Source organism: Notothenia rossii (genome assembly GCF_949606895.1).
Source record: "Notothenia rossii genome assembly, chromosome: 10".
Lineage (NCBI taxonomy): Eukaryota > Metazoa > Chordata > Actinopteri > Perciformes > Nototheniidae > Notothenia > Notothenia rossii.
In genome coordinates, this window is record NC_136908.1 from 34,422,532 (window position 1) to 34,445,567 (window position 23,036).

The window sequence follows — 23,036 nt, forward strand, 5'->3', positions numbered from 1 at the left end:
TACCATCCAACCTCCTCAATAAACTCCAACATATCCAGAACTCTGCCGCCCGCCTCCTCACCCGCTCCCGAGACCACATCACTCCCGTCCTCCAGAACCTCCACTGGCTCCCCGTCCGTCAATGAAACAACTTCAAAGTCCTCCTCATTACTCACAAAGCCCTCAACAATCAGCCCCCCCCCCCCTACCTCACAGACCTGCTGCACCACCACACCCCTTCCCGCTGCCTCCGCTCATCAGAAGCCAACCTCCTATCCATCCCCACCCACATCAATCACCGGACCTGGGGGGACAGAGCCTTCTCGGTCGCTGCCCCCTCCCTCTGGAACTCACTCCCACAACCCATCAGAGACTGCATTGACCTTACCACCTTCAAAAAACTCACCTCTTCAATCTGGCTTTTAATGTGTGATTGTTTTTGTATTATTTGACTTTAACTTTAAAGGTGACCTATCGTGCTATATTTGAACAATATATTGTAGGGCCATACCTATATAAAGTATATAAATATAGTTTTTTTTTTCAAAACATCAAACAGATCCTGCATTTTAGCCATGCCTCATTTCGCTCTATTTGCTCTTTCCATCGCTGTTTTTGCAGGGGGCTGATTCTGTGAGATGCAGCTGACCACGCCCCCCTGCAGGAGAGGGGAGCGTGCTTTGAGATCAGCTGCTGGGCTGCAGCAGGGAGAAGAGGGGGAGAAAAATAAATCTCCGTCCTCCGTGTTTTATTCTTATAGAAGTAAGAAGAGAAGTAATGGGGCAGAAACCCTCCTTTTTAAGCAGCCTTTTTTCCAGACATAGACATCAAACGGCGACACATATTCAGTTGACAGTTACTTTGGCATTAGGGCAGGGATATCTAGATACTTTCCAAGGTTTGACATAATGAATTGTGGTACTTTTAAAGCAAGCAACGATGTTTTCAAATCTGTAATCAAAAAGCTCCTCAAAAACGCTATCGAAGCAGTTCCTGCCGTTGCTACGTTTGTTCAAACAGTAACAACAGACTATTTTTCTTAGCGGATGCATGTCAATTTAAATCAATACAACTATTTTTTAAATCAATAAAATCATTTTCTAAATCCATAAAAGCATTTCAATTAATATTGGGAGTCATATCGTTACTTTGTTGAGAATGTGGCCATGTAATAAGCGGGATAATGTGCACATTGCATAATGTGCCTTCATGCCGATCTAGATCCGTCCGCTTCGCGTCGGGCTCCTGATCAGCCTGTCGGTGTTCTTTCCCCCATAATGACCGCGTCGCTGCACATTATCCCTTACATATGATTATATAGTCATTATTCATTTGTTTTAAAGCAGGAGGCACAAACGCTTGCCTCGGGTAGGGAGAAAAAGAGCCACAGCGGAGAATAAACAGAAGGGCAACCATGGCAACCATGCAAGGGAAGTCTTCTTCGCTGCTTTTGTGGCAGACTACAGCGCCACTTACAGGCCTGGCATATGTACTACAGCGTCTCCAGCGCTTTCGAGCGGCAATGGCCGGCCGTGGCCCAACCTCTCATTCCCCTGATAGGTGAAGAGTTGACCAATAGCTGTAGCGCCACTTTACTGACGTCAGTAAAGTGTTCAAATCTGGATCAGTCTGTCTCAGATCAGTTGCAGCCCCTTTTTTTTAGAGATTTGGGTATGGAGGAAAATAGAGGGTTGTGTTTTCTGACACTTGGTGAGTTCCCTGTAACACCGGGGACACATATTCATGTATAAAAGACGTACAAAAGTGTCTTGTCTTTGTCAGCTTTCTAATTTAATGTATTGAAGGCAAAGATATTTAACACATAGTGAGAACTGCTACTATTTATCTCTCAATATTGTCTGAAAAAACGTGGTAAAAGTTATTCTTTCAGTGAGACAACAGAGCAAGCTTCTACAGTTGCACTACGTTTTGGTAACAGTTAAATATTATTTTGATAATAACATATATTTCAATGTTGATGAACATTCATAATCTGATTGTCTTTGTAGCTCTGTTGAAATAAAAAAAACCATTACAATTACAAAATAATTATATCTACAGCCAGGGGCGGACTGGGAGGAAAAATTGGCCCGGGGATTAATTGACAGACAGGCCCACTTAATGCGCGGCATGTATCGGCCGGCCGGCGACGAAAGTATGTAACTTAACAAAAAACCCTATGCATTTTATGTTATTTTGGACCATTATTCATATAGTAATCACATTACCTGAGCCCTTGAGTTGCCTAGAGCAAAATAGTTATAGCATATATTTATTGATTTTAATGTTAACAGATCATTGATGCAATAACATTTTGACCCAATTTGCCTGACTTGACACATGGAATAAAACATGGTCGTAGGAAACATCCTCAATGTGGGTGAGACAATTCAACAGGGGGTGTGGGCAGGTGGTGGACCTCACCTCCTCTAGGGGGGTCCGGGGGCAAGCTCTCCCGGGAAGATTTTTTTTTAAATGTTGAAGTTAAATGCATCAATCTGGTGCACTTTGAGAGCAAAATTAGGGACTAAATCTATGGCAGTCAGTAGGGGCTTGGACTGTGAGCCGTAGGGTCGCCGGTTCAAGTCCCCGACCAGACCTACATTTGGAGTGTGGACTTCTACTTGGAGAGGTCCCAGTTCACCTCCTGCCCTGCCGTGGTGCCCTTGAGCAAGGCACCGGACATCCCCCTTCACTCCCATTGCTCCCCGGGCGCTCTACAATAGCTGCCCACTGCTCCTAGTACTAGACTCCTGGTACTAGGATGGGTTAAAAGCAGAGAACACATTTCACTGTGTGTGCTTTGTGCTCTGCATGTGTGACCATTAAAGAGGGTTTCATCCCTCCCAATTCTTCTTCTTCAACACCCATATAAAACAGAACTGTAAACAGATTGACTTTTTCTTTCAACATTTATTTGAACAGCAAGTGGAGGCAAAAGTGACTGCACCCAAAACAATAAACCTGCTAGCTAACTAGCCTAAACTCAGTAACAGAATGTGGGCAACACGGTCTTCTCCATAGCCGCGCGACCTCTGAGTCAGACGTCACTTCCCCCTTTTCTATCCTACGGGTACAGCCGTACAGCCACTTCCCCTGAACCCTGTTTCCCTGCCAACCCCCCCCCCCCCCCTCCCCTATGCAAGCCCCTCCCTCTGAACCCAGGGCTCGCTACAATACTGTATACTGTATACACAAACTATACAAAAACGCCTTTACGCTTTGGAGCTTGTTTATCCATCTGTAAGCAACTGCTAGGTCTCTCAGTCACTCACTCCTGATCGTTCACTGCGCAGTGACAGCTGCGACGTGCCTGATGTGTGAAATTGAAACTGCTTGATAGAACAAAGGTAGCCTATCAAAATGGCCCGGCCCAGAACACTTACAAATGTGGGCCGGTAGGATTTAGGTAAGCAAAAATAAAAAAAGGGAGTGGCTGGAACCCACACCCGGTATTCCCAATGGCCAGTCCGCCCCTGTCTACAGCCTTTAAACACGCAAACACACCGCTTTCATAAATAACACACTTGTTCTGCAATAATATGTTTTATGTTTCCTGTCATTTTTGTTAGGAAAGGACATGCCTGAAAGACACAACATTTTCTCCTTCTCTGAGGGTCAAGAAGAACATCCAAGAGGACCATTAGAAGCTGATGTTAGGAGATTTTAAGACCAGTACAGGACATTCACTAAGAAACTACTTTTATTGTGAAAACACAGTCAGCTGATCGAATGCACCTATTTCCACATCTACACTCCATCAGCTGGTTATTTCTATTTGCCTCACTTTATGAGCTTCACATCACTTGTGCCTTGTACCACAGAGTTTACAACGTCACAAATAAATGGGGCCAATCTTCAGTCAGATGTGAATGTGTAATCTAACATTTTCAGTAAGAATAATGGACAAAAGGAGTGCAAATACAAATACAATTTATTGAAATGTGAACCAAAACTTAATCAAACACGTTTTAAATAAAAAGCACATATGGACAGAAGGTGTAAACCTATTAAATGTATAAGTAAACACATTTAGTCAAATAAAGTGACAGACTAGGCCTGTGCAGTTGGTATCAGCTTTGCCCAGCATGGGCTCCCCCATCAGGCCTGGACCTCCTCACAGAGGAAACACCCTCAGTCCTCTCCAAATCAACAGACAGGACGTCCATCACACGGAGGTTTCTCCCTGAAGTCTCTGCAGCTTTCTGGACACCACACTGTCTCAATCCGTCCACACTGAATATGAGAGGGGGGAAATGAAAATAATAAATGCTTTAATGCCCTCCCCAATCTGATCAATGATGACATGTATAGCCGCATGTCATAATTTCAGCGCTGGTTGTCTTGGTCGTGCCCAGCAAACAATGTGGGCTTCGTGAATAATTGGACAGCCTTCTGGGGAAAACCTGGTCTGATTAAGAGAGACGGCATTCATCCTACTTTGGAAGGTGCAAATCTCATTTCGGCAAACATTTCAGGGCTCTGTGGACTTAATCCATGACAAACTGGAGTTGAGACCAGGAGGCAGAGTCGCAGTCTTACACGCTTCTCTGCGCTCTCTCCTAGGCAGTCATCCATAGGAATCCCGAACCCAATAAAATACCCAATATTAACGGTGTGTGTGTCTGCCCAAGGACAATTTAAGGTAAAACCTAATAGAGGTGTCATACATAATAACCTAATAAAAGTAAATGTAACAACTACTACAGTGCAACAAAACAGGAAGATTAAATGTGGTCTCTTAAACATAAGATCTCTAGCATCCAAAGCAATATTGGTAAATGATTTAATATCAGATTATAATATTGATATATGCTGTCTCACTGAAACTTGGTTGAGAGATGAAGAATATGTCAGCATAAATGAGGCCACTCCACCCAGCCATATCAATACTCATATTGCCCGAGGCACGGGCCGAGGAGGTGGAGTTGCAGCAATCTTTGACTCAAGTTTACTTATCAATACTAAACAAAAATTAAATTATACCTCCTTTGAAAGCCTCATTTTCAGTCTTACGCATCCGACCTGGAAAACTTTGCAGCCAATCTTATTTGTTACAGTGTACCGTGCACCAGGTCCTTATTCAGAATTCTTATCAGAATTCTCTGAGTTTTTATCAGCTTTGGTACTTAAAACAGATAAAGTAATTATCGTAGGTGACTTTAATATTCATGTTGACGATGATAAAAATAGCCTTACTGTTGCATTTAACTCTATATTAGATTCTGTTGGTTTCTGTCAGAGTGTAAATAAACCAACCCACTGTTATAATCACACTCTTGACCTTGTTCTGACTTATGGTATTGAAATTGAGCAACTATTAGTCGAACCGCATAATCCTGCTTTATCCGACCATTTCTTAGTAACTTTTGAAGTACTGTTACTAGACTACAAAGCATTAGCCAAAAGCTCCTGCAGCAGAAACCTATCTGTTAGTGCTATAGCCAAATTTAAGGAAGAGATTCCACCAATACTTAACTCGATAGCATGTCTGCATGTAGGGGAGGAAACTTATACAAAATGTACACCACCCCAAATTGATCATGTTGTTGATAGTGCTACAGATGCGCTGCGAATAAAATTAGACTCTGTTGCTCCTTTGAAAAAGAAGAAAATAAAACAACATAGATTAGCTCAATGGCATAATGCCGAAACCCGCAAAATAAAGCAAAAGTCGAGACAACTTGAAAGGATATGGCGTTCCACTAAACTTGAAGAATCTCGTTTAATTTGGCATATTACACTCAATGAATATAAGAAAGCACTGCGTAAAGCGAGAGCAGCCTACTACTCTTCATTAATAGATGAGAATAAGAATAATGCAAGATTTCTTTTCAGCACTGTAGCCAGGCTGACAGAGAGCCACAGCTCGACTGAGCCTTCTATTCCCATAGCACTCAGTAGTAATGATTTTATGTGCTTTTTTAACGATAAAATTGTTACTCTTAGAAACAAAATCAATGACCTCTTGCCTTTAACCAGTATAGTGTTATCAACAGCTCCCGGAAACGTAAGTTCTAATATTACACTAGATAGTAAACTAGAATGCTTTTCAGCCATAAACCTTGAACAATTAAATTCAATGATTCTCTCTTCTAAACTATCAACGTGTATCTTAGACCCGATTCCAACTAAGCTGTTAAAAGAAGTTTTTCCATTAATTAGCACTTCTTTATTAAATATTATGAATATGTCTTTATTATCAGGCTATGTTCCACAATCATTCAAAGTAGCAGTGATAAAACCACTTCTTAAAAAGCACAACCTCGATCCAGAGGTTTTAGCCAACTATAGACCTATTTCTAATCTTCCGTTCCTCTCAAAGATTCTTGAGAAAGCAGTCGCAAAACAGCTGTGTGATTACTTAAAAAACTATGATTTATTTGAAGATTTTCAGTCTGGCTTTAGAACACATCATAGCACAGAGACAGCTCTGGTTAAAGTCACAAATGACATTCTAATAGCCTCTGACAAGGGACTTGTCTCTATTCTTGTCTTGCTCGATCTTAGTGCTGCATTTGATACTATCGACCATGATATCCTATTGCAAAGACTAGAGCACTTAGTTGGCATACAGGGAACTGCATTAGGCTGGTTTAGGTCCTATCTATCTGAACGCTCTCAGTTTGTACGTGTCAACGATGAATCTTCCATGCAAACCAAAGTTAGCCATGGAGTGCCACAGGGCTCAGTGCTTGGACCTATTTTGTTCACCCTATATATGCTTCCGTTAGGCAATATTATAAGGAATCATTCTGTAAACTTTCATTGTTATGCGGATGATACTCAACTATATTTATCAATCAAGCCTGATGAAATTAATCATCTAAATAAAATTCAAGACTGCCTCAAGGACTTAAAAACGTGGATGACCTTAAATGTTTTGATGTTAAACACGACCAAAACTGAAGTTATTGTACTTGGCCCGAAGAATCTACGAAACAAATTATCCAAAGATATATTAACTATGGATGGCATTAATTTGGCCTCCAGTGAGACTGTAAGGAATCTTGGTGTTATATTTGATCAGGATTTATCCTTTAACGCCCACATAAAATCAATTTCAAGGACCGCCTACTTCCATCTACGTAAGATTGCAAAAATCAGGCATATCTTGCCTCAAAACGATGCAGAGAAACTAGTCCATGCATTTGTTACTTCAAGGCTGGATTATTGTAACTCCTTATTATCAGGGCGTACCAAGAAGTCAGTCAAGTCGCTTCAGCTGATTCAAAATGCTGCAGCTCGTGTACTAACCAGAGTTAGGAAAAGGGACCACATTACTCCTGTTCTGGCTGCCTTACACTGGCTCCCTATAGAACACAGGATAGAATTTAAAATTCTTCTTCTTGCCTACAAAGCCCTTAATGGGCAGGCGCCATCTTACCTTAAAGAACTCATTATACCCTATTGTCCTACTAGGGCATTGCGTTCCAAGAATGCAGGGTTGTTGGTTGTTCCTAGAGTCTCTAAAAGTACAATGGGAGCCAGAGCCTTTTCTTATCAAGCTCCACTTTTGTGGAATCAGCTTCCAGTTTGTGTTCGGACGGCAGACACCCTATCCGTTTTTAAGAGTGCGCTTAAGACCTTCCTTTTTGATAAAGCTTATAGTTAGGGCTGATTAGATTCAGCCCCTAGTTTTGCTGATATAGGCTTAGTTTGTCGGGGGACATCTTACTTCTTCCTTCTCTCTGTCTGTACCTGTGTACTCTCATGTTCCGATTAACCCAGCTTCCCCAATTTTCTTTCTTTTTGGTGTCTATATACGCCGGGATCCGGAGTCATGGATGATCCTGCGGTCCTGTGTCATGGATTGCGAGTCCTGGATCTTGAGTCGTGGCTGTGGTCCTGGATCATAAGTCCTGGATGGATATACTCATGGATTCATCTTCCTATTATACACACATGCATTTCCAAACATTTGGACTACCTATGTTGCAAATGTATTATCTTTTCAATTTACACACGGCATCTATTGCACGTCTGTCCGTCCTGGGAGAGGGATCCCTCCTCTGTTGCTCTCCCTGAGGTTTCTCCCATTTTTCCCTTTAAACTGTGGGTTTTCTCTGGAAGTTTTTCCTTGTACGATGTGAGGGTCTAAGGACAGAGGGTGTCGTATTGTCATACTGATATTCTGTACAAACTTTGAAGTCCACTGAGACAAATGTAACATTTGTGATATTGGGCTATATAAATAAACATTGATTGATTGATTGATTTAGACCAGGGGTCACCAGCCTTTTTTAGGGTGAGGGCTACTTTAAAAAAATAAAACAAGTCGGGGGCTACTTTTACTCCTCTTTTTTTGTTTTTTGCAGTGTATATATTTAGCACATTTTAACGTTAATATGCTTACCTTTAACCTTTGTGTGCTGTTTGGGTCTGTGGGACCCGTTTTCAGTGTTTACTAAAAGAACATGTTTGCAATCTAATTATTTTAACCTGCTTTATTTGGGGGTGGACGGGCCTCAGCTCCTCTAGGGGGGTACGGGGGCGTGCTCCCCCGGGAAGATGTTTTTTAAAATGTTGAAGTGAAATGCTGGTGCACTCTGGTGTATCCATTAGAGATGTTAAGATTCACCAATTCGCATTGGTGCACCGGCATAAACGTTCAAGATGCGAGTGCACCGGTTGAAAGAGTGCACATCGGCTACAGTTTGGGTTGAACTCGCGATGCATCGATTGCGTAGCGTCTTTGCATCGGTAAAAAAACGATTCATTCATATAAAATCCCCTCATCTTGTCAACGTTCAGCAGAGACGATCTTTGATATTTGCTTCGCCACTACGGAGAACGAGAGTCTCAGTTATCAACACACACGGATGTTGAGGAGAAAGAGAAACACAGCGCACCGAAAAATACCTACAAATCAAACGTTTGGCAACACTTCGGATTGTTCAAGAAAGACGGTGTAATAGTCATTTATGCTATATAGTTGAGCGCAGGTCATGGAGAGTAATAAGGTATCCGTAGACCTTTGTATGAGGTATCTTTATTACTTAACAGGTCTACAGCTATGATACATAGATCCGTCCTAGATGCGGACTTGCATACACACAGTATCACTCCGCAGCCGCACCCCATCAGTAACGTCCTGATGGTATATGTGCGCGGCACTATTACTACAGACGGTCAACTTGAAAAATCACTCGCAAATTGTTAACGATGCTGAGCCGCTTTAAAGTACACAAGTAGTACGAGGAACTTAGCGACGCACATAAAGAGGCGACATGGGGTCTGCGGCTGAAAAGAGAAACCTGAAAGTGAGACATATGAGTTAAATCACTCAGTGAGGTGTTCTGTCAGAGTGAGGTGTTTAGCTTACAGCAGCCTGTGACGGCCAATAATAATTTAAATGTCTTCCTTACTGTAAGCAGTTATGAAATACCTGTTTGTGAAAGGTTATTTGTTTTCTTTATTGTTCAGATAGAAACCACTGCTTTCTGCTCACTGGTGAGTTAGCCTCTGAGTGTTAAGCACATCAGGCTGGCAGCTGTATGGACATGGCTCTATGGTAGCTGTTATCTGCACATTGTTAATCATGAGCAATGCATCCTTACATTGTTTAACTGTGAGGTGTTATACAATTGTACTCTGGAGAGCTTTTAAAGGTAAAAAAATAAACGGCATGATGTGATGTGCAGTACCAAATATGTAAAGCACTTTTTTGTTAATGAATGATTTGCTGCATATCAGGAATAAAACAAAAATCCTCTGTCGTACCATATTGAAGTATCATTATTTTTGCATCGTGTTGAATCGCATCGTATCGCCCCGAATCGCATAATGTTGAATCAAATCGTATCGAACTGTATCGCAACAGGGGTGAATCGTATCGTATCGTATCGCCTGGTGTTTCAAAGGTATCGTTAATGTATCGTATCGTGGCAACGTATCGAGATGCGCATCGCATCGGCCTCAGTGATGGAGATGCACATCCCTAGTATCCATAAATTCTGGTGACTTTGTGGATACAGCCTTCAACACTCATATGAAAGGGAGCTGTATACTTTTCAATAATCCAATCATCTTTAGAATATGATCACAACCAATAACAAATCATTTAAACTGGTTTATTCTTATCTTGTGTTACCTAGTTAGCATTCTTTCTTTCTATTTATGCATATTTTACTAATCACTCCCTTTTTAAACTGTTTTTTGTTTTTTTTACTGTCCTATAGTCAGTGATGCAAACACAGGTATGGTGAAAAAAGAGAGAACTATAACTACGAAGCAGAAAAAAAACAGCGTAATATACTATCTGACAATGATAGATTTTTCTTTTTGGATATTTTACAAATCACTCCCCTTTCAAACTCTATTCTTGTTATTTTTAACAACTTTTTTTTTTGTTACTGTCATATATTATTTTATACCTGTTAATAATTGAGTCTCTAATGTCTCATTAATAACTATAATGATCATATCAAGGTGTGCCTTAACCTCACTGAGCTGAGGTTATTTGAGCCTCTCAGGAGAGAGCTCTCTTCCACCTGGTTGTAGAAAAGCTCTTTAAATTCGTTAACATAGCTAGCTAACCAGATGCTAATAACAACAGATCGCCACTGTGCTTACAACTAAAGACACAGCCTCGCAAACACTGCGGCATGTGTACGGCTCCTTATGGGTACTGCAATATTTGAAGAGCTGGAGCAGCGTTCCGATGCTCTCCGCTACACCTTCCAGACGAGACATAACCACGTGAAGACCTATGGTGAATACAAGTTACGCTCGTGTTGTGTTCAATGAACCTGTCCTTGGCTAGGAAAAACAGGCACTCGCTTGTTTAATTATTTTGCGATCTAGATTTCTTCTTCTTTTTTGAAGTGAGAAGTTGTCCGTCTGTCGACTGACGGACCCCCCCCCAAACGAAAACTCTTCGGTTCTCCACAAATTACACAAGTAACCCAAATCAGCGTTAAAAAAGCGGGAGGCGCCGAAAAGCGACTAATTTGCATCACTGTATAGTACACATTGGAATGATTTCTTAATTTATCTATATTAAATAGATAAAGGTGTGGTCTCTCTCTCTCTCTCTCTCTCTCTCTCTCTCTCTCTCTCTCTCTCTCTCTCTCTCTCTCTCTCTCTCTCTCTCTCTCTCTCTCTCTCTCTCTCTCTCTCTCTCTCTCTCTCTCTCTCTCTCTCTCTCTCTCTCTCTCTCTCTCTCTCTCTCTCTCTCTCTCTCTCTCTCTCTCTCTCTCTCTCTCTCTCTCTCTCTCTCTCTCTCTCTCTCTCTCTCTCTCTCACCCTTTGTCTCGCTCGCTCACAGAGGCTGTGTGCTCCTCCGTGGCGATGACGGCTTGCGTTAAAAAATAATAATACACATATTTGTAAAGCGGGGGGACACAAACGGGATTTCGAAAAGAGCGGGAGACATGTCCCCCCTGTACCCAGTGGAAATTACGCCATGCGTGTGTGTGCGTCAAGTGCAATAAATATATATGCAACTTGCAACACACAGAGTAAATCTCTGCCCCTCATGTGCTGTGTAGGCTGGCACGACTAGGCTGTTCAATGGGGCTGATGTGTTATGTAGATTCTGCCAGAAGGAAAATCAGCAGGGAGGTGCCACATTGCTTTTCTTCCCGACTGCAACTCTCGACCCGCAAATCAAGGAAGAACGTGATTGGTCGATATTCATTGTGGGGGTGGCGGGAGGAGGGGTGTTAGATAGATATAGAGTTATATTAAGTCGATAGAGTTTGCTATGATTTAGGTTTCGTTCATGCATAGGGTAGATTCTTTTAATTACATTTCCTTTTTTGTTTTGTGTATTTTATACATGGACTTGCTTGGCGAGCTATTTTTAGAACATGCCCCGCGGGCGACTCACGTTGCCCCTGCGGACGACTAAGTTCCCGCGGGCACAGTGTTGGCTACCCCTGCTTTAGACAATAAGAAATATAAAGTTGACAGTTGAGTTGCTCAGTTTTTTAGATTGTCAATACTATTACTGTATAACTAATATATCAGGTTAAGAGGCACATTCAAATAAAGATTGGTCTTTAAATACATTTTGTCTTTTGAATCGTTTGTCTAAAGCAAGGGTGGGGAACCTTTTTCCTCTCAAGGGCCATTTCAAATTTTTCAACATCCTCCGAGGGCCTTACAAATTATTGACCTCTGCTTAAAAATAGTAAAATCACAGCCCATTCATTTCGCCTTTCTTTCATGCCGTGCAAAGAAAAAGCAACCTCTTAATCCAGATATTTTACCATGACTCGTGCATGCATTCACGTGCACGGTTGTGGCATGACCACCAAAACAGAAAGTATATTGGACACAAGATGTGTGCAAAAGTATTTAGTTTCCTATCCATGTGGACTGATTTAAGTGGGGGGGACCTAACCTCCTCTAGAGGGGTCCTCACCTCCTCCAGAGGGGTCCGGGGGGCATACTCCCCCGGGAGGATTTTTTTTTAAATGTTGAAGTTGAAATCATCAATCTGGTGCACTTTGAGAGCAACATTAGGAGATCTATGGACAGATCTCTCAACATCAATATGAAACAGAACTGTAAGCAGATTTATTTTTCTTTATGGATATTTTACAAATCACTCCCCTTTCAAACTGTATTCTTGTTTATTAATAACAACTTTTATTTACTGTCATATAGTATTTTATACCTGTTTACTTTATTATCTTGTTTTTTTATAACTATAATGATCATATAAAGATGTGCCTTTACCTCACTGGTTGTAGAAAAAGCTTCTTATATTCGTTAGCATAGCTAGCTAACCAGATGCTAATAACAACAAAGTTATTGACTGTATGATCAGTATGACAGATGAACAGATCGCCACTGGGATTACAACTAAAGACACAGCCACGAAAAAACTGCGGCATGTGTACGGCTCCTTATGGGTACGACGTTCTGGTGCTCTCCGTCAGAACTACACCCCTGTCAGACGAGACATATACCACGTGATGACACGTTAGGCTCGTGTTGTGTTCAAGGACCCTGACCGTGGCCAGGAAAAACAGGCACTCGCTTGTTTAATTTTTTTGCGGTCAAGATTTCTTTAATTTTTTTCTTTTTTGCGCGTGTTTATAAATTACCTCGAGGGCCGTAGCAAATGGTCTCGCGGGCCGTATGCGGGCCGTATACGGCCCGGGGGCCGGAGGTTCCCCACCCCTGGTCTAAAGTCAAGGATCTAGAACTGGTACTTAGTTTTAATGATACAGTCTGGTTATTATGCTGTTTGGAGGAGGCCTCACAGGTAAGAGCACTAACTAGCTACCATCCCATGTACCTTAGCTTGACTTAAATGTATTAAAAGTATAGTTAAGTGATTTCAAAATATAAATAACTAATGTCATGCAAACATATTAATATTTGCTTGATTCCAGTGTTGGATTTAGCAAAATTGCATACAAACGTTAAGGGATTTTAAGATTCTGAAGTATTATGCTAAAAACTCAATAACTTAGATTATTATTTATAGTTTTGCTGAATAGTTTCATGTCCGCTTACCTTAGAAACGTAAAATGCCAAGGCAGTGTGCAGATGGGGAGCATATTAGCTGTGCTTGGTAGCTTCAGCTAGTTCTGGAACTTCCAGCTCGATGGCAGGAGGTTCCGCCTCTTTGCACTTATTTGAAGCAGCCGGGAACAGGTGGGAGTTGAACTCTGACGTCAATGTCGAGCCGTTAGTGGCCGACTCCGCCTACTAAGGGCTTCTCTGCAGAATCCTATGGGTGACGTCACGGACCCTACGTCCATTTAAAGTTGCAAGAAAAAGTATGTGAACCCTTTGGAACTACCTGGATTTCTGCATAAATTGGTCATAAAATGTGTTCTGATCTTCATCTAAGTCACAACAATAGACAAGCACAGTGTGCTTCAGCTAAAACCACACAAACAATTATATGTTTTTATGTTTTTATTGAACACACCATGTAAACATTCACAGTGCAGGGTGGAAAAAGTGTGTGAACCCTTGGATTTAATAACTGGTTGACCCTCCTTTGGTAGCAATAATCTCAACCAAACGTTTCCTATAGGTGCATATCAGACCTGCACAACGGTCAGGAGGAATTTTGGACCATTCCTCTTTACAAAACGGTTTCAGTTCAGCAATATTCTTGGGATGTCTGGTGTGAATCGCTCTCTTGAGGTCATGCCAAAGCATCTCAATTGGATTGAGGTCAGGACTCTGACTGGGCCAGTCCAGAAGGCGTATTTTCTTCTGTTGAAGCCATTCTGTTGTTGATTTACTTCTGTGCTTTGGGTCGTTGTCCTGTTGCATCACCCATCTTCTGTTGAGCTTCAATTGGTGGACAGATGGCCTTAAGTTCTCCAGCAAAATGTCTTGATAAACTTGAGAATTCATTTTTCCGTCGATTATGGCAATCTGTGCAGGCCCTGAGGCAGCAAAGCAGCCCCAAACCATGATGCTCCCTCCACCATACTTCACAGTTGGGATGAGGTTTTGATGTTGGTGTGCTGTGCCTTTTTTTCTCCACACATAGCGTTGTGTGTTCCTTCCAAACAACTCAACTTCGGTTTCATAAGTCCACAGAATATTTTGCCAGTAGTGCTGTGGAACATCCAGATGCTCTTTTGCAAACTTGAAACATGCAGCAATGTTTTTTCTGGACAGCAGTGGCTTCCTCCATTTTATGACCAACTTATGCAGAAATCCAGGTAATTCCAAAGGGTTCACATACTTTTTCTTGCAACTGTATATATACAGTCTATGGTGTAAACAGATGGTTGCTTATTAGTCCTAGCCGGCAGTTAGACTGTAATGATGAGCTTGTGTTTATGTATTTTAAGAACGAATAAATCAACATTTTTAAATGTATTCACGCTTGGAAGTTCCTTAGTGTCCAAATGTTCAACATATTCTAACCAGCATTAATGTGTGTGCTTTAACCTCAGGAGGACAAGCTTATGATGAGACAATATCCCTCAGTGTCCCTCAGAGTGTCCCTCAGAGTGTCTCTCAGAGTGTCCCTCAGTGTCTCTCAGAGTGTCCCTCAGAGTGTCTCTCAGAGTGTCCCTCAGAGTGTCCCTCAGTGTCTCTCAGAGTGTCCCTCAGAGTGTCTCTCAGAGTGTCCCTCAGTGTGTACCTTGGCTGTGGACAGCTTCAGGCTCTTGATTGGCTGAGGCTGCTCAAACACCTGCACCTCCTCTATGACGTGGGCCCCGCCCTGCAGCAGCACCGCTTTGTGAAGGTATCCCGACTCTGAAACAGTGTTAGTGGACACATTTATACATTATACATACATGTTATATCATACATATACAAGTCGACACTTCCCCCACTGAATTCATGCTTACAGAGGTCATCACACAAATATAAAACTGAAATACATCACTAAACCTCGCCCCTCCCACGGTGGTGGTGGCCTTGCTGTAATCCACAACCACAACATCCAGATCACAGAACTCACCCTCCCCTCAGTATCATCCTTTGAATTCATTGCCTTCAAAGCCCCTCCCTCACTGACTGTCATCCCCATCGACCGGCCTCCTAAACCTCATCCCTCTCTGATTTCACTGAATTCCTCACACTTGCCTCATCCCTCTCTCAACGTCTGTTACTACTTGGTGACCTCAACATTCACATTGACTCACCCACCTGCAAGCTGGCATCCGAATTCACAACCCTACTCGACAATTTCTCTATCCCCCAACATGTCAACTTCCCCACCCATGACAAAGGACACATTCTTGATCTCGTCTGCTCTACCAACCTCCCAGTGCTTGACCTCCACCATTGCCCATTTCCCCTCTCCAACCACAAACTCATACAATTCAACATTGCCCCCCCCACCCGAAACCCCTGCCCACCCAGAAACATCACCTTCCGTAATCTACAGTCCATTGACCATAACCATCTCTCCGAACTGCTATCGTCTAATCTCCCCCTGGACGCAACCCTCAGCTCACCTGATGATCTGCTCAACCACCTCAACTCCACCCTACTCACCTCCCTCAACACTTTAGCCCCCCTCAAAAATAAAACTGTCACTTTCAAGACCTCCTCACCCTGGTTCACACCCGCACTGCGTAAAATGAAGCAGCGAGGCCGCCAACTTGAACGTCTTTCAAATAAATCATCCCTTAAAGTCCATCACATAAACTACAAACTCCACCTCAATGCATACAAAGATGCTCCTTTTGCCGCAAAATCTACCCACCTCTCCAACATCTTCACTGACCCCTCCCGTAGCCCCAGGACCCTCTTCTCCACAGTTAACAAGCTCTTCAAACCCCGTACTTCCGCTACTTGCAGCTCATTCCTTCAGTTTTTCGCAGACAAGATTAACGCCATTAACCACTCCTTCTCAGCTCCATCTGACATACAAGCATCTCCCCCAACCTCCACCACTACCCCCCCCCCCCCATCTCCCTTGACCTTCTGACTCCTCCTCCCCAGTTCAACCTGGTTACCCAACTCCATCTGATCGGTTCCTCAAATCCCACAACCTACTCCCTTGACCCATAACACTCACCATCGATGGCACCATTGTTTCCCCCTCCAATCAGGCACGCAACCTTGGCGTAATCTTTGACCACACCCTCTCCCTCGAACCTCACACCCGCCAAACAGTCAAAACCTAATTTTTCCACCGCCGCAATATTGCAAAAATCCTACCCTCTCTCACCCGCCCCGCAGCCGAACGACTAATCCATGCCTTAATTTCCTCCCGCCTCAACTACTGCAACTCACTTCTTTACGGCATCAGCACTACATCCCTCAACAGACTCCAACGGGTTCAAAATGCAGCTGCACGTCTCCTTACGCATACCAAATCATGGCATCACATCACCCCAGTCCTCAAAGACCTCCACTGGCTTCCTGTCTCCCATTGCATCAACTTTGCATTCTGGTCCTCACCTACAAAGCACTCCACCATCTGGCCCCTCCTTATCTCACAAACCTTCTCACTCCTTATCAACCCCCAGGGTCCCTCAGATCCACCGCAGCCGGACTCCTATCCATTCCCACATCCACACTCTGCAGCTTTGGGGACAGAGCCTTCTCAGTGGCAGCTCCTATGCTCTGGAATTCCCTCCCCCAAGATCTCCGTGACTCTGAGTCCCTGACAGTCTTTCAGTCCCGCCTCAAAACACACCTTTTCAACTCTGTCTACCCATAAGCCCCCCTCTCAATGAACTTCCTCTTGACTGCCTTTTCTGTTTTGTTTTGTTTGCCTGTCCTTGTTTGTCTAAGTTCCCTCATACTGTAAAGCGTCTTGAGTTGTAGAAAAGCGCTATATAAATATAATGTATTATTATTATCACACTTTTCAAATGCGGTTAATCTCCTACCATCAGCATATTTTGGAATGTTTTTTGATGATTTTACTTTGAGTTGTTTTTTACAAGTATATGTTAATTTGTATGTAGGATTTTTTCCACAAAATATATATATTTTTGAAAGAGCGAATATAAGAAGAAAACGACCCTGTTTTAGGGTCAGTGAAGCGCTTCTTTAAAGTTACACTCTTCTGGACTGGAAAACAAACTCACCATCAATACTCTCCTGTAATGATAATCACTGATGTTCTCGATAATAACCAGTTTACTTTGTTGAACTTATCATACCAGAACCTCCATTTCTCAACTGCTAAACTTCTTCCTCCTTTAGCTTCTTTTTTGGTGGCAGCCCTTATATTGTGTTTACCTATGCTGATAATAAAAAAACAACAACATTATTATCAAGTGGATTCATCATTCAGCACACCTGGGTGAGGGCAGATTGTAATGGAAGGAGACTGGAGTTGGCTTCTCTCAGAAAAATCAAACATTATAATGACAGGGTCCTGCATGAGGCGGGTGGTGCTGGGGGGGCTGACCTGTGAGCAGGAACAGCACGGTGTAGCTCCGGCTGCCGGCGCCCTGCACCCTCTGCACTCTCAGGTGTGTGTAGCTGTGCTCAGCGGACACCACCGTCGCACTCCTCCCCACCGGCCGCACGCTGTCGTCGGCCAGGAAGTTCTCTTTGACGAAGCGCAGCGCGTTGTCCGAGGCGTTGTGCAGGCCACACTGATACATGCAGGGAGAGAGAAATACAGATACACACTGGGTAAAATCTAATTATAATATGAAATTAATACCTTAGATGCAGGTCAATTCAAGTGCTTAATCTAATCTAACACAACTTGGATCTTGTCATTGTGAAATGGTTTTTAAGGGATGCACGATTTGAAATAGAAAAACTAATTGAGATTATTTTTGATTTAACTCAGAAGATGGCATCGCAAGGGCTCCAACGACAAAAAGCAATAGGATTTTTCTGTTGGATCTGATCATTTTGAAGAAAATATGGCAAAATAAGGCAATCTGATGTTTATGGTACTTACACATTTTGTCCAGCAGGATAAGCTCCACATATTAACACCGCTTCATGATTTTTGGATCCTTAATGTAATCTCCAGAATAAAAAGCCAATATAAGGCTGTACACAAACTACAGCACAGTCACAGGGCTGCGCATCACATTACTTTTATTTGCACTCCTTATCATTTGACTCTTTCCAGCTCTGTATCGAACTGCAGCACAACTGTTTCAGTTATAATGTTCCTCTGCATGAGCAAGGTTCTATCCTTGTTCCATATTCATATGATCAGAGTGTTTACCTCTCCTGGATTGGCAACCTTCTCTTGAACCCGTGTGCTCCACTGTAGCGTGTCCCTGTTCAGGACTTTGTAGTTCCCAGAGAATACTGATTTGATGTCAGCCAGGCGGAATGAACACACTGCTGAGCGTCCGGAGTTCACAGACCTAGGTATTAGGTAATGGAGGGAAAAACATGAAAGACTCAGTTAGATAACTGTGAGCGAAAGCACCGGTCAACAAGAGTAAGCAAAACCTGACATACACTTTATATCATCTTCAATGCTTCTTTCAACATGCCTTGTTTCTCTCTCTATACACTGAGTTAGTTAGATGTAATACAACAGTTGTCGTTTCCTTACGTGTATAGCTCTGCCTCAAGCTTCGGAATACACATGTTGCTAAATACATGAATTTCCCAGTGTTTCTACAACATGTAAGATTCTGTACGATCCCATTTAAATGACACCTCGCCGTGCACTCAAAAAGCACAAATCATTCGAGACTGTCTGTATTTATGATCAGGACTGTGGTGGAATAGTCTTTTATGCTGAAGAATGTTTCTAACTGAGTGAAGTTGGTGGAATTGTCTAAATGCTGAGGAAAGCTACTTCCTTTCGTATCTATCAAAGATAATGCCATCCCATAATTCCGTGTAGAAGCTAAATCTAAAACTACCGTATACATATTTAAATGCATGCTATGGATCACATTTGAAAAACTTCCTTCTCAGGAGGTGTGATTGTGATTAAGAAAGGAGTCTTTACTTTAAGTTTTCAGCACTAGCTAGCATTGTCAAATCCACTGTCCCAGAGAGCCGCTGTGAATGTTATCAGGGCATTTGCTAGTGTAGAATCATCTACTGCTGCTATCTGCTCCTACAGGGGTGACTCTGCTGTGACACTTCAAGAAACACTCGGTCTTCACCCCACCTAAAGAACGAGTGCAGAACATTTGTCATGGATCAGTTGTGCTTCATCCAATCCACTTTATTTGTATAGCACATAATAAAAACAACAGAGGGTTTACCAAAGTGCTTCACACCAAACATAACATTATAATAAAATATAATATTACAATAATAGATAAAAGGCACACATAAGAAAATATAAAAGGATAAAAGGCCCACATAAGAATGGATACACGGTACATAAAGGCTATGGACAGACAATAAAAGCATAAAAATCGATAAAACATAGCTCAGACTGACTCGACAGCAAGGGAAAAGAGGTGGGTCTTCAGGCGGGACCCATTAAGCAACTTAAAAACAAACAATAACATCTTAAAGGGCCCAGGTCATGCTTTTCCGGTTATTACCCATCCCCTTGTGGGTTATGCAGGTTTTTATGCATGTGAACGGTCTACAGAGTCAAAACCCCTCAAAGTACACCCTGTAGCGAGTAAAACTCTAACACAGAAAAGACCTGTCTATGCTGCCCCAAAACGCCTCGTTGGACATTTCTCATTTTCCATTGTTTGCTTCCTGGGTTCTGTAACGTGTGAACACCCAAATCAACAACAAATGAGCGGATTGGCCCAAATGGACCAATCCGCGGAGCACCTCACACACCAGGGCCCTTTCTCATTTCATCAAATCCCCTTCCTCGATACTCCGGTAGTGCCCCGGAAATTAATTTCAGCGCGCCATGTTGAAGGACATCTCATTTCTCTAAATGCACTTCGAGGACCGAGGATCGAGCGTCGAGGAGGCTCTCTGGAGGAGCTATAACCGAGGATACACTGATGGGTCCTCCACGGTCCTCCACGGCTCCTTCGTGGATGCATTTCAGGGAACAGAGATGTTTCAAAGAGTCGTGACGCAAGACCGGACTGATCTCAGCCAATCACAGCTCTGCATGCATCCCCTGGATATTATTTTAGTAACTGCTTTCATCGCGACGTGATGTTTCCAGTGAGAATAGCTGTGAGGTCCGTGCAGAAAGCAGAGCAGTGTGTATAATATATATCACTCAGTATAACAGACCTACTCTCTTTATTTGCTGTAGTCTAGTATCTACAAACAAAGAGTCGATATTTTTCTAAAACCATTTAGTGCTTCACATAATAAAATACACAACGGCTGTAGCCTGATTATGCTTTAGGAGCTGTAGGTGCGTGTGGTACAGTGTGTAGGTGTGGGTGGTACAGTGTGTAGGTGTGTGTGGTACAGTGTGTAGGTGTGTGTGGTACAGTGTGTAGGTGTGTGTGGTACAGTGTGTAGGTGTGTGTGGTACAGTGTGTAGGTGTGGGTGGTACAGTGTGTAGGTGTGTGTGGTACAGTGTGTAGGTGTGTGTGGTACAGTGTGTAGGTGTGTGTGGTACAGTGTGTAGGTGTGTGTGGTACAGTGTGTAGGTGTGGGTGGTACAGTGTGTAGGTGTGTGTGGTACAGTGTGTAGGTGTGTGTGGTACAGTGTGTAGGTGTGGGTGGTACAGTGTGTAGGTGTGTGTGGTACAGTGTGTAGTTGTGTGTGGTACAGTGTGTGCGTAGATGCAGCGGACAGACGGGTCTCAGTTGGTTTGGTGTCCTCTGCTTACTTTTAATACTTGTAAATAAAACTTTTGGCCCGTAATTTATTTTCCTCATTGTAGCGACCAGAGAGAGGGGGGGGGATATATCCAGTCTCTGATGTTACTATATTATGAGAGTGCTCTCATACTTGTTTGATTCTGAAATTGTATATATTTATATAAACAAATGTGTGTGTATATGTCTGCATCTGTAGCCAGTTATTGTCTCATTATACCGCACTGTTAATGAATCAAAGTAAATATATAAGTCGTCATGAACACATCTGTCCATCAGACAGAGTGCTGCTGTCATCATTAATGGACGTCTCTTTAAAATGACCGCTCAGAGGAGAGGAGTTCTCATTTCTCTAACCGCCTGCTTCTTCCCCTCCTCTCTCCTCGGTTCCCCTCCTCGACACCTCCGCTCGCATCTCCTGTGGGCGTGACTAAGTCTCGAGGATAGGAGTCGAGGATAGGAGTCGAGGAGGGAAATTAGTGAAAGGAGAAAGGGCCCAGGATCCCTTGGCTAACTAACAGGGAGTCCCCATTGACTTGCATAGAGCTCCCTGGTTGGTAATAGACGAGTTGGGATCGTGGAGAAATGCTCTCCGCAGAGCCATTCTCACAGCGTTATAAAGCTTTTTATTACTCAATATCAAGCCACACTTATTTTTTTTTACTTCGGCTGTGAGTGTTTGTGTGTGCTCAGGATGAGTTTAGCTTGTTCTCGCTGTATCGCCGACCCGGAAACCTGTCCGCTCCTCGCAGCAGCTCGCAGCAACGAGCTTGCAACGTCCCGACCAATCAGAGCACACTGGGCTCACAGGGAGGGGGGGGGGTGGGGGCAGGAGCTCCAACAAGCCGTTTAGGACAGAGAGTGAATACACATACTACACAGAGATGCTGTATGAGAAACCAATGTGAGCTTGGAAAATTGCACAATTTAAATCTATTCTAGTAGACCTCAACAATGGAATTATGATCAGTAGAAATGGCCATGACATGGGACCTTTAAAATTAACTCAAAAATGCACAGGAAGCCAGTGGAGGGAAGCCAGAATTGGTGTGATGTGCTCATGCTTGCGTGTTCCTCTAAGCAGCCGAGCCGCAGCATTTAGTACCAGCTGCAGACGTGCCAGTGAGGTCTTGTTTAGGCTGGCATAAAGTGCATTACAGTAATCCAAACGCGTAGAAACAAAGGCATGAATTACACGCTCAAAGTCTAAAAAGGATTAAACTGGTTTAATTTTGGACAGGAGCCTCAAGTGATAAAAACTGGACAGGGGTGGGGAACCTCCGGCCTCCGGGCCGTATACGGCCCGCGAGACCATTTGGTACGGCCCTCGAGGTAATTTATAAACACACGCAAAAAAAAAAAAAAAACATCAAGAAATCTAGACCGCAAAATAATTAAACAAGCTTGTTTTTCCTGGCCAAGGTCAGGGTCCTTGAACACAACACGAGCCTAACGTGTCATCACGTGGTATATGTCTCGTCTGACAGGAGTGTAGTTCTAACGGAGAGCACCAGAACGTGGCTCCGGGCCGGGACTTCACAAATTGCAGTACCCAGAAGGAGCTGTACACATGCCGCAGTTTTTGCATGTCTGTGTCTTTAGTTGAAAGCCCAGTGGCGATCTTTTCATCTGTCACACTGATCATACAGTTAATAACTTTGTTGTTATTAGCATCTGGTTAGCTAGCTATGCTAACGAATATAAGAAGCTTTTTCTCCAACCAGTGAGGTAAAGGTACATCTTTATATGATCATTATAGTTATAGAAAAATAAGAGAATAAAGTAAACAGGTATACAATACTAATATGACAGTAAAAAAAAGTTGTTATTAATAAACAAGAATACAGTTTGAAAGGGAAGTTATTTGTAAAATATCCATAAAGAACAAAATCAGCTTGCAGTTCTGTTTCAAATGGGTGGTGAGAGATGTATCCATAGATCTCTTCATGTTGCTCTCAAAGTG

General features: G+C 42.8%; 1 protein-coding gene across 2 annotated transcripts in view; it reads right to left on the bottom strand.

The window, feature by feature from the left end:
- The window catches only part of sema4ab (sema domain, immunoglobulin domain (Ig), transmembrane domain (TM) and short cytoplasmic domain, (semaphorin) 4Ab), a 79,439-nt gene that overhangs the window by 15,053 nt on the left and 41,350 nt on the right, over positions 1–23,036 (bottom strand). For both annotated transcript variants that reach the window (XM_079653320.1, XM_079653321.1), the window contains exons 10-12: positions 18,572–18,716; positions 17,789–17,978; positions 15,053–15,168 (exon numbers count right to left, since the gene is read on the bottom strand). In XM_079653320.1, the coding sequence (XP_079509446.1) occupies positions 15,053–15,168; positions 17,789–17,978; positions 18,572–18,716 (451 nt within the window). The remainder of the gene's footprint in view (positions 1–15,052; positions 15,169–17,788; positions 17,979–18,571; positions 18,717–23,036) is intronic.